At 39.0% G+C, this 16,098-nt stretch overlaps 1 protein-coding gene across 1 annotated transcript in view; it reads right to left on the bottom strand.

Moving 5' to 3' along the window:
• Positions 1 to 8,341: 8,341 nt before the first annotated feature.
• Positions 8,342 to 16,098, bottom strand: part of LOC129505323 (suppression of tumorigenicity 18 protein-like) — a 115,441-nt gene continuing 107,684 nt past the window's right edge. The window contains exons 20-22 of the mRNA XM_055318331.1: positions 14,842 to 14,945; positions 12,788 to 12,931; positions 8,342 to 10,644 (exon numbers count right to left, since the gene is read on the bottom strand). Coding sequence (XP_055174306.1) covers positions 10,504 to 10,644; positions 12,788 to 12,931; positions 14,842 to 14,945 — 389 coding nt within the window. The 3' untranslated portion in view covers positions 8,342 to 10,503. The remainder of the gene's footprint in view (positions 10,645 to 12,787; positions 12,932 to 14,841; positions 14,946 to 16,098) is intronic.

Raw genomic sequence — 16,098 nt, 5'->3', positions numbered from 1 at the left:
GAAATAGATGAAGGAGGTTAAGAGGACACTTATGATGAGCACTGAGAAATGTATAGAGTCGTTGAATCAGTGTATTGTATACCTGAAACTAACATAACACTTATGTTAATTATACTTGGAAAAAACCCCCAGAAAACCCCAAAAACAGCAAAATTAGAAAATCCTAGCATAATTATAAGTCATTCAGATGATAGCAATTGTTTGGTGGCTCTGGCAGGAAGTTCTGGATATTTGCTTGAACATGGACCCAGAAATAATGCCAAGATTTCCCACGCCTTAGTAATTTCAGTGCTTCAAAGGTATTAAGGTGCCTCACACTCAAACGTTGAGAGGTTCAATGTTAACTAGGATAATAGCTGTAAATGGATTTCTAATCCATTCCTCAGTTGTATGTGTTTCTGAAAGCATTTTGGAATGTATTTGATCTTAGTATAGTCCATAAATATATCCAATAACGGGGCATTTGTTTCTTTCTTCACTGAGTGAAAAAATAATCAAGTTTTGTGAAAGTATTAACTTCAGGTGATTGAACTGTTTAATCTGTAGTTTGCTGGATTCAGGAAATCCTGCTGTCTTATCTTCAACATTAGAAATTATGATCTTTTGGCTTTAAAGTTATAGGTTCATCATATTTCTGACAGTGACGATCTTTGAGATCCCAACTTAACAGACTGTATAAAACCTGAGAGATGATATTTTTCAGTAGTATCAGGGTAAACATATCTTTATTTCATTCTTCATTTAAGAAAACTCTTGATTAGCACTTATGCCTTCCCTTTTATTAGACTGCACACTTCAGGGTGAAAAACCAAACTCATTTCCTTGTTCTTTACAAAGAATGCTAAGAATATGTATATTCAGTGTCCAAAGATAATTTTCCAATTTTCACTGTTTCCTTCAACACAGCATTAAGATCAAGAAGCATATTGCAATGCCAGCTGCTCTCTATGAATGAAGTAGTTTGTGGATTGGCATTCAGGTTGAACCAGTTTTATTCCAGTACTAACGCCCTTCCTTTTTTCACACTTAGCAGGTGCTCTATTAGTACTGATACTAAGTATAAATAATGTCTTAAAAATTGTCATTAATTCAAAAAAAGATCTCGCAGATTTTGGGTGATAACAGAACAAGGCTCCCTCATTAACTGTGTGGCAGCATATCACAGTGCTTACGACTGCAGACTCCAGACCTAAAATGTCAGGGTTCAAATCCAAGCTTGGTCTCCCAAGGAGCTTTGTAATTCCAGTGAAGAAATCCCTACATGGAGATACCTGGTGACTCAGTCAGTCAAGCATCCACCTCTCGATTTTGGCTCAGGTCATGATCTCAGGGTCGTAGGATAGAGCCCCCTGTTGAGCTCCACACTCAGTGCAGAATCTGCATGAGATTCTCTCTCTCTCTCCCTTTGCCTCAACCCCCCAGTGCCACTCTCTCTCTAAAAAAAAGAAATCCCTATATGCCTCAGTTTTCCATATATCACTGGGGAGAGTGTTAGCATCTGCCTCATGTGAATATGTTTTTCTAAATCGAAATACTTGTGCTGGAATTGCTACCTCTTCATTTTCACATCAACAAATCAGCTTTGAGCCCTCGATTGGTTTCTGTATCAATAAAAACATGACAATGAAAATGTAATCAACTTAAACATAAGGCTCAGCTGATATGAAAATAGATTTGCAGAGACGAACTATACCCTGTTAACAAAATGTTAGCCTGCATAAACTAACCCAGGGCAACCACAGTATATGTATAATTCCTAAGAACCAAATGATAAAGGGGATTTCTGCAGGAATAATAATTGAGATTGTATTTCAAATTTGTCAAATGCGTTTGATGAATTTGTTCCCCTGACTGTTCTTCTGAAACTGCTGTACCTCCTAGAGATTCTGGGGCAGAACCTGGGGACTCCTGTGGCCTGCTCACTGCATTTTAGAAGCCCAGCCTTAGCTGATCACCTCAGCTTCACAAGTTTATTTTTTCACCTGGAGGAAAAAAAAATCTATCTATCTATCTATCTATCTATCTATCTATCTATCTATCTATCTATCATCTATCTATCATCATTTTTCTATGTGTGTGTGAATTTTCTTGGCTAATCTAAAAATTGTAATAATTCTACTTTCTCAAATGTTTCCTTGAGCTTGGCCTTCCTTTAATTTTCACTGTAATTACCTTTGATCAATCTTCACCATCTTTTTAATCTTTGCAATAGCCTTCCAGCTGGTGTTCCCAATGTATTTTCTACCATCTACTTCATCCCCTTCCCAGGTGCAATATTTTTCTCATATAATGTGAGGAGAACCATGATATTTGGAGTCAGATAGACTTGGGTTTGAATTCTATTTCATAAGCCAGCTGGGTGATCTTAAACAGATAACTTTTTTGAGGATCATGCAAAATATAGATATGTATCTGCCTTGTGGGGAGAGACTTTCTAAAATTATATACGCTTAGCAGCTTTTGATTTACATTAGACATCCCTCCTTTGGTCTCTACTCCACCCGTCTGCTCATCAGTTATGATTAACTCAAGGTTCATGTGTCCATGTGCTAAGGGCCAAAACAATGTGTATGTTTTTTATTTTATTTACTCCTTCCCAGATACATACAATGAAGGAGTGTTGGATTGAGGTGTCTATGGTCAGGTGGTGCTATGATAATTAATAGATAAACCGGGCTCTCTCCTACTACATTCTAAGAACCTGTAGTGTCCTCAAACCTAGAAACTCCTCCTGATGCTTGTCTCCACAGCAAGCCATCCCTGTCAAAACTAAGGCCTCAGGATTCTTTATTATAATAAAAATCTCGGTAGATTTACCTTGGAGAGCAGAAACAATCTATCCCACGTGGCTTACCATATACATGAAGCCATCTAATTACTATTATTGTGATTTATTTATTCACTTGACTTTACAATAACAGGAAATTCTGCCCAGGAAAACTGCAAGTAACTTTGTTCTTGATTTCAGAAAATCTTCCCCCACCCAAATCTAGTTAAATGGACATCAGAGCTGTCAATTTTCAATAAATAACATCAAATAGCTGTTTAGTCTCCAAGATTCCCTTCAAAATGCTCACCTCTTAACGGGTGTCTAATGATTGTCAGCCATTATATCATGAAGTTTACCCAATCCCAATTTCTCCCTCAAAAAGCAAACAAACAAAAGCTGTAGAAAAAAGTAAAAAGTTGAATGTTTTCTTAGACTTTCTTTTTGAAAATTCTTCTGGCTTCTTGCAGAAGGAATAGTCAGACAGTACATGTAGACATGTAGTCACACACGTGACTTTACATTTTCTAGCAATTACATTGAAAGTAGGTAAAAAGAAAAGGAGAATTTCATTTTAAGACTGTAGGTTATTCAACCCCATGTACGTACCCAAGATATTTTTATATCCCCCGTGTAACCAGCTGTAATTCAGTGCTCAGCCCCGATGGTTGAGGATGGTGCTGGGAAGGCAGGAAAGGGGCAGGTGGACCCGAGGCTGGGAGGGGAGGGTGTGCAGGACAGATGGAACCAAGCAGCTTTTTATGGGAATTGCTGAGAAGAGGTGAAGGTGTAAGCTGTCCTCAGCTGTGCACAAGTTACTTAACCACTTTGTGAATCCTCTTCAAAATGTATAATGATCATAATAATTCTTAATTCATAGAATTGTAATGAGAGTTATATGTGTATAGCCCTTGGGAAATTCCCAGTGAACATTAAGCACTAAATAAATGTTAAAACACACACACACATACACACACTTTAAAAAAAAAAAACAAACAACTCGAGTGTTTTGGAGTACCTATGGGAGCAGGGAGCAGGTTCATGCTTGTCCAGGCCCATGAATTGGCTTCTGCTGTTGTCTGTAAGCAACTTGAGTTCCTTTATTTTTTTTTAATTATTTATTTGGGAGAGAGAGAGAGAGAGAGAGAGAGAGAGAGAGAGAGAGAGAAGAGGAAGAAGTAGACTCCCCACTGAGCAGGGAGCCTGATGTGGGGCTTGATCCCAGGACCCTGAGATCATGAGGCAGACGCTTAACTGACTGAGCCACCCAGGAGCCTCAAGTTCACTTTTTATTTACTTTTCAAAATCCTTACATTACCAAGGAATGATAGTTTTTCACGTCCTTGTTTGTTTCCTTTCCCTTTCCCTTCCTCTTTCTCCTGCGCCCTCTTCTTCTTCCTCGCCTGGTTCTGTTGACTGTGCATTTTCCTACTGATTTAGATGATCACCAGAGATGGAAAAGATGGGAGAGAATAAAACATGTAGTTTTGCTTTATGTTCACAGAAGTATCCAAGGAGGTTGTTGAAAACGTTTAGAGTTAAGCTTTTAGGTCTCTGGTTGATTCAAAATTGGGCCATGTTACGTACCTGCTTTCTGAAAAACTGAAGATATAGATATGCACTCATGTCTGGGTGCAGGAATTCCTTGTGTCTGTCAAATCCTGCAGAATACAGACTAAATGATCTGTTGATAACAGAAAACTTAGTTTACCATGACAAAGTCTTCACATCTGAGGTGTGGGGCAGGCAAAGCATGGGTTTTTATGTCATTTGGGGCATCTGATTTAAGGAGGCCTTTGTAATAAGATTGTGGCCTGAATCAGGTAGATTCACAACAAAACAGCTTAGAAGAGACACCGCAGCAAAGCTGTGATTCAAAGTGAATCCAGAAGAGAAAACAGTCATTTCAGGCTGGCTGTTGTTCTGAGATGAGTATTTACCCTGAGAGTACCTTGAGTAGTTCCCGTTCAGATAAATGTATTGGTAAGAAGTTCCTGGAACAAATAATGAAAATATTTTCAATTTTTCTTCCTAGGCAGAAATTTCCTGGAATAGCAAACTCATGTTAGTGGTCACAACCCAATAGTGGAGGCACGTCTGAGAAGATAGCACACCAGGGCCTGTGCACAGTCAGCTGTGTATGTGGATGTTTCTGGTCCTTGAAGGTTCTCTCTTTAATTTTTGAAATTCAAGTACACTAGTCCTGGAAATAAATATTTGCAAAGAATTCCAGTGGTTAAAAAAGTTTGATCCTTTAAAAGCATTATTAGGGTGTCAAATCCCCAAAGTGCCATCCTTCAAAAATATCTAGCCCTTACATCCAAGTCTGGAGTTCATCTCAAACCAAATAAGGTAATCAGTCACAGAAGAAAAATGACTATATTTATATATGATAATACACATTTGAGCAGAAAATTGTAGAGCAACAGCTGTTTCTTAAGATCAAGGAACTTCATGTTCTCTTTATGTTTTTAAATATTTAATAGCTGGTAAAGGTCGGTACACAGTGAACTTTTATTTGTCAGAGGTCAGTCCAAAACTGTCAAGTGTACACAAAGCAGCTAGTGACAGAACACAATAATTATGTTGTTTTTCCCTAAAAAAAATGAGTTATTTACATTTTATTTATATTTTGGCTGTTATTACAACCCATATTAAGATTTTCAATCCCAATTCATCAAATAAATGATTAAAGTGTCATATTTTTATGATATGCCTTTACAAGAAAAATACATCATAATAGTGTAGCTTAAATGTGAAAATGATGCTTCTTTGAACAACTTCATCTGGAGTGGTGATTAAACTGACTGCCTCTTGCCTGAGGACAAGTGACTGGCAGCAGGTTAGGATGGCTGCCGGCGAGCTGGGGGTTGGCTAAAGACAGTAATGATGGTCTGCTGGAAGGACAGAAACTGCCCTCTAGGTCAGGGCTGAGTTGAATCCTGACCCTGGTACTTATCTCTGAGACATCAAGCAATTTCTTTTTTTTTTTCTTTTAAAAGACTTTATTTCATAGAAAAGAGAGAGAGCAGTGTAGGAGGGAGAAGCAGGCTTCCCGTGAGTGGGGAGCCCGATGCAGGGCTTGATCCCAAGACCATGAGATCATGACCCAAGCTGAAGGCAAATGCTTAACTGAGCGAGCCACCCAGGCTCCCCAAGTCAAGCAAATTCCATATTCTGTCTAAACCTCAGGTTTCTATGTGTATAATGTTGATCATAATACCCACTTCAGTGTTGCTGTGAAGCCTAGGAGAGCCAGCTCAGTGCTCAAGGGCACTGGGAGGCCCTCAGTAATGGTAGGTCGGCATTATTATCGTGTCAAGATTTAGGAATATTGGACATGTCTGGGCTGTTGCATACATCTTGATCTGAACCAATTCTTGTTTTATTTCCTGCAGGTGAGGTGGCATCTGACAGGTGACTAGACTGATCCTCACGGATTACTTCTTCAAAATAGTGGAAAGAGATCGAATCCTTTCCACTAGTGAATCCTTTCACTAGTTTTCTGGTCTTGGGCAAGTCATTCCCTTCCCTGAGTGCCAAGTTTCCCCATCAGTTTAATTGGGCACAGTGATATCTACTCCACAAATCTGGTTGAGGATTTCATGAGACACAGTATACAAGGCTTCACTGATTGTGTCTGACAGTGTAGACAGCTATTAGCCAATTAAATCTGCTTACTTTATAATTATCTGCTGAATAATGAGAGGAAATAGCAGGGTACTATTCCCAGACCACACTAAAATGGACATAATGTGTGGGAAGAGATGTAGAAAACATTAGTTTTGTGAATAATAAGAAATCACTTATGTATCATAACAAATCTCATTTTTAAAACTTTTTCTAGTGAGGCATCCCTTATTTTTCATCAGGATATTGGTTCAAGCAGAAGCATTCTAGTTCTGTGTCTGAAGGCCCCAGCACCTTTCATGGAACGATAAAAACAGTCTCTATGTAGTAGCCTGACAACAAGCACAGCAATACTCACTATCGATTTTCATGTTCTGCATACAGCAAAGGTACAGACAGCACTGAACATTTTTCCTGCTTTAATGTAAAAGCTATTATTGTTTGAATTGCTAGAATGATTATCTCTAGTGGAAATCTGATCTCATCATTCTCTGGTTTTAAACCTTCCTTTGGCATTCCACAGTCTGCTCTTGGAAATTGGCACCCTCATCGTGGCTGGTGTGGGTGGCCCCCTCTGACACCTCCCTGGCTCCTCACCTCTTATCTTCTCACTACCTACTTTTTTTTTTTTTTTTTTGATATTTTCATTACCTTAGGGTGCTTGGCTGACGATTTGTCTCACCGGCATGCTTTTGCACATGCGGTTCACACTGCCTGCAATGCCCCATGCCCCTGTAACCAGCACTTTTCCTGGAACTGAGTTTGTTGTGTGCCCCTGCCCATTGTTTCCATAGGAACCCGAATGCACCGTCATCACAGTACCTATGACTCATTTCACTGTCCCTCACTAGGTTGAAAGGACATGGAAGCCAGGAAGAGGGCGTGGCATAAACACCCTCGAATTAAAGGTCTATTGTACGAATGTATGAAGTCTACTGATCACTCTCTTATTTCCAATAGGACTGCTACTCCTAATGTAAAATCCCAATCAGAGCAATATGCACATCCTCTGTGAAGCATAAGCTAAGAACATGGCTGAGCAGGTTTGCATCTTGTGATATGTTTTCCCAGGATGTATCATACATACATTTGGCATGAATAAATTTGGTGACTCCGAGCAAGCTATATTGTGCATTAATTGCTGTGTGCCAATCCCTGTCCCATGTGGGTTTACCCAAGCATAGTCCTGATGTTCCTCTGGGGATCCAGACTTCTCTTCAGTCAATTTTTCTTCATTACACGAATTACATGGGGCTTACCACATTGAGTATAAAGTGTTAACTAGTCTTAGAGATGTGTATTTCTGAGCAGAAACTGGACAATTAAATTAAGCTGTTTGACATTAGATAGGAGAAACACACAAGCCAAGGAGGTGCTGTCAAGAATTAATTATTCTTTTTCTTTCTTTAATTCGAGTTCAGCTGGCTTGTATGAATATAGAGATACACGCGGTACCCAAAGCAGTTGTGGGATTAGCAGGGTGGGGCCTATATCTTATCATTCACTAGATACAGGTGAATCACCTCTTGGTGCTGGCAAAGTTTTCCCTTACATCAAAGGTATTCTCTGTTCTGGATGTGTAAGCTGAACCAAAGGCTGTGACAACTCCTTAACTGGCAAAAAATCCTGTCCACTTGGGATGAAACAATCAGCCAGGTTGGGAGAACTGAAATGCATCGGTGCTACTTGACTCTGGTGCAGTCTGCCTCAGTATGACTCCTCTGGGACAGTGCTTTTCATGGAATGGTGATAATGGTCTCGATATAGTACCCTAAGAAACAACACAGCAAAACTCATTATCAATTTTTATTTCCTACCATACACCAAATGTACAGCACTGAACACAATTTTGTTGCTTTGATGTAAGAAATATTAATTGTTTGAAGAAACAGTATACAAACAAGCTACTTCAAATTAAAAAAAATGCATACATCATTGCCTTTTTGTTGTTTACAAAAGACCCAATTTACAGTATCTATCATTAACAGAGTTGAAAGGAAAAAAATCAGTGCACATTACAAAACACATCAAGTACAAAGGAGGCAAATAAATACAAACATACTTCACAAAACAGTCTGCTCAAACTATGCAAACACAAATAAATTAACCCGAAGTCATAGTAAATTATAGTAATAAATACATAGGTTGGTAAGAGATTTCTTTTAAATTAAATAAAATATATAACAAACTTGTTAAAATATTTAGCAAATTAAACTTTTGTCTTTGTAATAAGTGAACTTATTTGTATGCATCTATTAAGTACTGTATAGCAAAATGTTTGCAAGTACATAACTTTAATAGAAAATTTCGTTTGGTGTCCCATTTATAATAGACAGCACATATGGTAGCTCTTTTTTTAAAATTGATTTTTAAATAAACACCGTTCCTACCTAAGAACAGACATTTCATTTTCACTAAACTAAGATTCAAGGGTTCAGATAAACCCCAAACCGAAGATAATCCCCACTTAGTACATAACAATGACCACAGTGTCATGGAAGTGGAATTACTGTTGATATTACTTTCAATTTGTGCAGGTAACAGTAATAACAGTGGAATATATCAAGCCTGTGAGTGCCATCACATTCAATCTACATATCCATGAGGCTAATAAAAAATAAACACTTTTGTTATAGCACAGAAAATTAAGCCCACACTAAGTTCAAGTGTCCATTTACACGGAGGCACATTGCACACGAGGTGTGTGTGCACACCAAAAAGGCAGTTTAGCTGGTTGTCTATACCTTTTTCTTAAAAAAAATAAATATAAAAAAACTTTTGAAACAATGCTTAACTACTTTACAATCCCTGAAATAGACATTGCCTTTACTATAGCAACTACTAAACTCTGATCCATCCAGAAAATCAAGATTTCAGGCTCAATTTCATGCGTGTGTGAGTCTACGTGAGTGTGTCTATCTGTGGGTATGTGTCTGTGGGTGTGAGTGTGTATACTTTGTAGCACTTGTAGTTCTATGGAAAGATTTTTTTTTAAATCAAATTGAAAGTTTTCCTGTTGCCTAAAGAGGGTAAGACAATGTCACCAGCGTTTAAAGTAATTAGATCGGGGTAATGTTTTTTTTTTTTCGTGTGTTATTGTATTTCCCATTCCTTTCCAGTTCACCCAGTAAGATAAATGCTATTTCAAGGGATATGGTATCTACAAAATTTTCCATTTGGATGTGTTTGTATTTGCTAAGTACAAATCTACATCAATATTGTCACTTGTATATTGTACCAACATATGGCAGGAAAGCCTGGCTGGTCACATCAAGTCTTATTTCTCATCTTGGGATAAGAGTTGCCAACTATCTGATATGACTTGAAAAACAAACAGACAAATCTGCATCACTAAAAAAGCTTATGTTTCTTTAAAACATGTCAAATAAATAATTCATATTAACTAAAACCGTACAGCCAAGTCGAATACTTTGCTGATTGCTGTATTTAATTATTGCTAACAAATTCTGAACAGGCTGTTTCCCAGCACACTGTGCTTCTGTGAGCGCGCACTTCCCGCTAGTGGGCGCCATCTACCTGCTGATTTCTTCCCGCACCTCAGGCCAGCCCATTTATAAATACAAAAGCCAGTGAAAGGGAGGAAAAAAAGTGTGCAATAAAAATCAAACTGGACCCTAGTGCAGTCCTTAGACAAGGATTTACGTCTCACTTTTCTTTTTCTCACTTAAACCCAGCAAGATATGTGATTTGAGAATAGCATTTCTATTTAAATTCTATTGGAAAATAAATTAATAAACACACTTGTAAAAATATGGCAGACTTCAAAATGCAGCTAAAAGATAAAAAACTCTTTGATTAGAAATAAATAAAATATAAAAATGTCACATTTATTTTACATACACTTTACAAAAAAAAAAAACAAACAAACCCAAAAGAGTGCAATGAAGAAATAAAATTAAAACATATGAAAATAAATAAGATCTAGTATTTGACTGCATTGCTTTTAATCCAAAGAGTCTATCATAGTTTTTCTTTCCTTTTTATGTCAGCTGGGGGAAAAAAAATTAGTGCAATGTTGCAATTGTAAATGCCGCGCTGCAACCTCCGGCTGTGTGTAGTTTCTGGTGCCCGGCAGCGCTGTGGTCCTACACGTGGATGCCCTTCACTGCCTGTTTGATGCTTTCCAGCAGAGCTTTGCATTCCGGGGAGTAGTCCCGTTCCAGATTGCTGTACATGTCTGTGAGTGTATTTACATAGGCTTCAAAATTCTGCTCACTGATAGGCCCCTAAAGGAAGACAAAACACATTGAACCAATCACAGTGATCCGGGTGGGGACAAAAGGAGGACCAAGGAACACAAAAGAGTAGCAGTAGCTCCAGAGTCCGAGGGGGAGGGCTGCTGGAGTCTGGGGAGATGGAGAGGGGCTGAGTGTGCCGTGATTCATCCGTCCACTCTTTGCTCCGTTAACGGGATTGCTGTGATTGTCAATATTTTGTGCTCAGTTTGGAGCCGCATCAGGTCGATGTCTGGCTCCGGAGCGGGACCCCTGGAAGCTGCACTACTCTCTCTCCAGAGGCCGCCTCAGCTTCAACGGCCCATGCTCAGCTCAGCACAGACCTTCTATCTGCCAGAGGGAATGTTCAGAAGCCACGGAGGAAGGCTTTCCTTGAACTCTTTTGACAGCCCTGGGCTGGAACTTAAGGACTTTAAGATCTGAGCCAGTTGCTCACTAACCAGGTGGAATTTTTTTTTTCCTTTTTCATCCTCAGGCACCTTTTTGTACATTTTTCCCTTGTGGCATCATTGTAATATATTCTTGTATTTTTCTATCCCTGTTCCGGGTAGTATATCAGATTCACCAAGTCCAGATCTACTTATCTCTTAATCTTCTTTGTGTGTTTTGGTAGCACCTTTGCCTAATGTGAGACAACAGAGAGTGATCCCATGATCTGTGTAAATCACATGTGTGCTTGAAGGGAAATGCATGACACGAAGGGCATGCTACGAACCATTTCCTGGTGTCTGCGTGTTCCCCTTTTTGAATACATGTGACATGTGCTTTACTTCACAAAATACTTGCAAGGAAGGACTTGAAAAGGGTCTAAATACTCTAGCTATAAAAGATGTTACTGTTATTGCTGTTATTTAGAAGGTAGGCTTGCTAAATTGGAAGATAATTTTGCTGTGCTCAGCAAAATACTGATCTGAATTATAAGTATTGACTAACCACAGTTTTCTGTTCCCTTTTAGTTTCTGCCTTTGCTGTATCATGTGTTTCTTGGAGTGTTCATAACTGGATGAGGACCCGGGCCACGGAGTGGATCGAGGCCACATAGCGAAGCTGGGCTCATCTGGCTTTGGAGCCTTGATCACATGAATGAACTCTCTGAGCTTTGATTTCCTCAACTACAGAATGGGAAGGCCAAGGCTCGGTCTTAGGTGTTTGCGTGAATGTTTACTGTAATCAGCCCTAAAAATCACCACCAGGATGCCTCGCATATAGCTCTACAAGGTGAAATTCCCTTGTACCATAACAGTTATTTTTATGGCACTTGTGAAGGAAAAAATTGTAATGAATACAAATCTCAAGTATGAGTTAGACAAGTGTTCATAAATAATATTATAATAATATCCAATAATTTACCTTAATATTGGTCATAAAGTAATTTATTTTCCTTTGTGTTATTATTACATTATTGATTTTGTTTATTGTCAAGAGACACATTTGGGATTGAATGAGATGAGGGCTCCATGCTGCAAAATTGAGTAAATTGAGGGATTTATTGCTTTCAGGTAAATCAATCATATTTTTTCATTAATTAAATGCTTCTTTAAATCATTCTCTATATAAAACTTGCAGCTTTAGAAAATTTGTTCTAAGCATTAAGGAAATTAAAAGCATTCAACAAGGTAGCCTCTCTTCCAAATGTTTGTTATATTTATGAAAATATGATAGGAACTAATTGTCTATGAATTTTAAGTAGCTGTCATAACTCAAATATATGTTTAGATTTTGAAAATAAGGATGCCTTGCTCACTTTTTTATTCCACATAAGAATTTAAGTATGTTCTTCCTAAAGTATATTCTTCCTTAATACCAAGTTAAATTTTTTAAAAAAAATTTTTATGGTTCTTGAGTTGGGTGGATGGTACAAATGTCTGTAAGCCCTCTAAGCTTTCTATTTGGAAACAAACTTTTGGGGAGCTTTGGCCTCTGACATCCATATTACATTATAAAACAAGTTTTAAATAAACTCTCACCTTTGATTGCTGCAGTATCAAAAACCCTTGGCCTTAAGGTAATTTACTGTCTGTATGTGTCACGGTCCCCATGAGGGAGGTTGTTGCTAGTCAGAGTACCTGGTGGCTGGGGATGGGCCGCACGCTGCCACTGTGATGGAGCAGCGGACGTCCAGCCTTGCACTTACCATCTGTGGGAGCTGAATGTCAGCAAGGCTTGAGATGAGAGCTTGGCTCAGTCCGGCCAGCTCCTTCAGCAGGCTCTCATTGTTCTGTTCTATGAGCTTGTTCTCCTCCTCTATTGTCTTTAGGTTGCTCTCCATAGATGTGATCTGAAATTGAAATAGCTTGGGAATGTGAACTGCTGAATCTGAAGGAGTGCAACATGTTTCTCTCTCAAAGAAAGGCATCAGCTGAACCGAACTGCCAAGGAATGTGTACTTTGCACCTTCTCCTCATGAAACTGCAACCCTTCATATTGCTCTAAGTTTGGGAATCACATTCTTTATCCCAGACTTCTCCCATGAGTTGCAAATTCCACATCTCCATGTGGCTACATGGTGGCTATCTCAAGCTCAGTATGTCCAAGCAGTCCTCACCTTCCCAACTTGAATATCACTCAGGCCTTCAAGGTATCCCTGAAGGCTCTCTTTCTCTCATACTTCAAATCCACTGTGCTTCTCTTTCCCAATATCCAAGATGGAGACTGTCCCTACCTACACTGGTGGCCCCTGGGCCAGCTTTCCAGGTGACTGTGACTGCCTTCTCATGGGCAGTCCTGCCCCTGGCTTGGCCCCACACAATCTCTTTGGCCTGTCTTCCATGCAGCTACCAATACAAGTCTCTTAAAATGTGAGTCAGGATATAAGTCAAATATGATTGGGTCAACTATGGGCTCAGAACCCTGTAGTGGTTCTGCATTCATTCAGAATAAAAACCAAGATCTTTAATATGGCCTGGGGTGCTCCATGTGTTACGTCAGGGACTCATCTCTTCTGATTCCCCCTCCTTGTTTGCTTGCCTGCAGAAGTGCTCATTGTGCTTTTTTCTCAGAACTCTGAGCCCTCTCAAGATTTAGGGGTTTTGCACTTGTGGTTTTTCCTGTTTGAAACACTGTCCCCTGTACCTATGTGACTACCTCCCTCAGCTTCGCAAGTCTTTGCCAACATGTGTCCTTCCTCCTGAGGCTGGCTATCCTATTTTATATTGAAACCTGGCTGCTTCTCCCTGTCGCCTTGTCCCATACAGTGTAATTAGTCATTTATAACTCTTTGTTGTTATTATCTGTGTCCCCCTTCTAGACTTTGAGCTGCCTGAGGGCAGAGGCTTTTGCTGTCTTCACTAATGGTTCTCAAGAGGAGGTCCTATGATTTGCAAACCAGTGCATCAAGCTCTTTTGTGGATCTGGCTGCTATTAATGAAAGATTATGACACTAGTCACAGTGGGTAAGGAAACCAGACCTGTGTTTCAAATGGACTGAAACCTTCTGTCTTAAGCTGCTATGAGTGAGGATTTCTGAGAGTCAGTAACCACAGAGGCCCCCAAACCCCTCATTTCAGGAGAGTGCAGAAGAGGGAAAGGAACTTCTGCAGGCCTTGGCTCATTATTCTTTTCCTTCTGACTTGTTGTAATATAGTCATTATTAGTGTTTTTTTTTTTTTTTAGTGTTTTTTTTTTTTTTTAAAAAACTGGACTGAACTTTTATTTTCCATTTGGATAAATCTAGGGGATGGGGTGATATTACACGGGAGAATATATAATTGAGAAATTGCTTGGATTTTTCAGTAAAGAGTCTGTCCAGAAAAATCTCCAAAAACAATCGTCTCTAACAAATACACATTCAGAGATGTTCTAGGAAAATTAAATGTGCAAAGGTGCTCTGTTTATTTGAATATTGAATAAAACTAACTACTCTCATATCTTCTCGTAACAATTTTTCTAAAGCACATGTGCTGTGTAGGACTCTAGATACAGGACAATTGGCTTTACCGCACCAAAGGCAAAAATATGAGTAGCTCTGCCTACAGGTACCCAATCAATGATGGCCCAGGGTGATCTAGCTATATACCAAGCTTTACAGTAACAGTGTCATCGAGGCACGCTTAGTTTTTTCATCGTAAGAGATCAGTTTAATTTGTAGTGCAATGAATGTTTAACAGTTTAATGTTTTGCCTCCACTAAAGATTGTGATCACTTTAAAAATAACTAACAGCTTTTCTGTTGTGTTGTTGTTGTTTTTACCTGTGTCTGAAGTTTCATCATATCCGCTTCAATTTTAAGGTTGGATTCATTCAGTTCCTTTATTTCTTCATCCAAATGCCTAATTTCTTCATCACTCTCTAAACCTACAAAAAGTCAGACTATCTGAGTTCAAACAGAAAATATGAGACAGTGACAAGATGAGTCATTTTACGTTTATATTGGTGGTTTGTTAAGTGAAAATTATACTTTAATTTGAAATGTTGAATTTTTACCCAAATCCATTCCCAAGATTCTAAAAAGGTGGGTTAAAGAGTTCCAGGACTGAATTCCTTTGTAAGAAAAGGAAGCAGAAGAGTGCTACCATTTAATGTAATGCCCTTATGTTCCAGATGTGCTGCTGGACATGTCTGCAAATAATTTCTCATTTAAACTTCACTGCATACTAAAGGGCATGTTCCATGATACCCTTTGCACATGTGAAGACACTGAGACCTACAGAGGCTAACTGAAGCCACCCTCATCACTGACAGAAGCTGTATAACCCGCCTGCTATGAAAGAATTGCAGAGCCCATGCTTCGTCTCATACACAGTGCTGTGAGAACAGTTACGACATGAATTATGTTGATTACTTATATATTTATTCCCTGTCTGTGACCTTATGAACCATCATTGGAGGAGAGCTGAGGTGCTGGCAGGTGGCTTAGAGTCCCAGGGACACAGAATTTGTGTTCCCTATGTAGAGTTGGATAAGGAGCAATGTGATCTAGGAGAGGGAACATGGGTTTTGGGGTTTGAATGCTGGCCTTGACTCTTGTTCTTGAACCTGCACAACTTACTTTCTTTGTGCCCCAGGTTCCTCTTCAATAAAATAGACATAAAATCTCTGTTGTGAGAATGAATGCAATAAATAATAAAGTGCTGAACGTATAGTAGGTGCTCAATGAATGGAGGTACTTCCCATCACTGTTTTATAGAAGGAATATAAATGCTTTTTATGTATTTTTTAAAGCTGGGAACGGTAGCTTATATTAAAGAAGACAGAAGCAGGATGTGAGGTGATTTTAACTGTCCCGAATAATGAATCCAAACCAAAGACATGATAACAATTAAGGGGGAATAAATGTAAACTTCTGCATCTGCATTTAATAGGATTGAATTCATGAGAGCAAGGATGAGAGAACTGAAAATTTGTCTGAAACAGTTCTAGCCTCTTATACTGCCCTGGGGTTACTGCTACTCTGGAAAATAGTTCATTGTTCGCCGAAGGTGAACTTCACGTGTCTGTGACCCAGCAA

This window comes from Nyctereutes procyonoides, unplaced genomic scaffold (genome assembly GCF_905146905.1).
Source record: "Nyctereutes procyonoides isolate TBG_1078 unplaced genomic scaffold, NYPRO_anot_genome, whole genome shotgun sequence".
NCBI classification, from domain to species: Eukaryota; Metazoa; Chordata; class Mammalia; order Carnivora; family Canidae; genus Nyctereutes; species Nyctereutes procyonoides.
The sequence above is the reverse complement of the archived record's forward strand: the minus strand, read 5'-3'. Positions and strand labels throughout refer to the sequence as shown.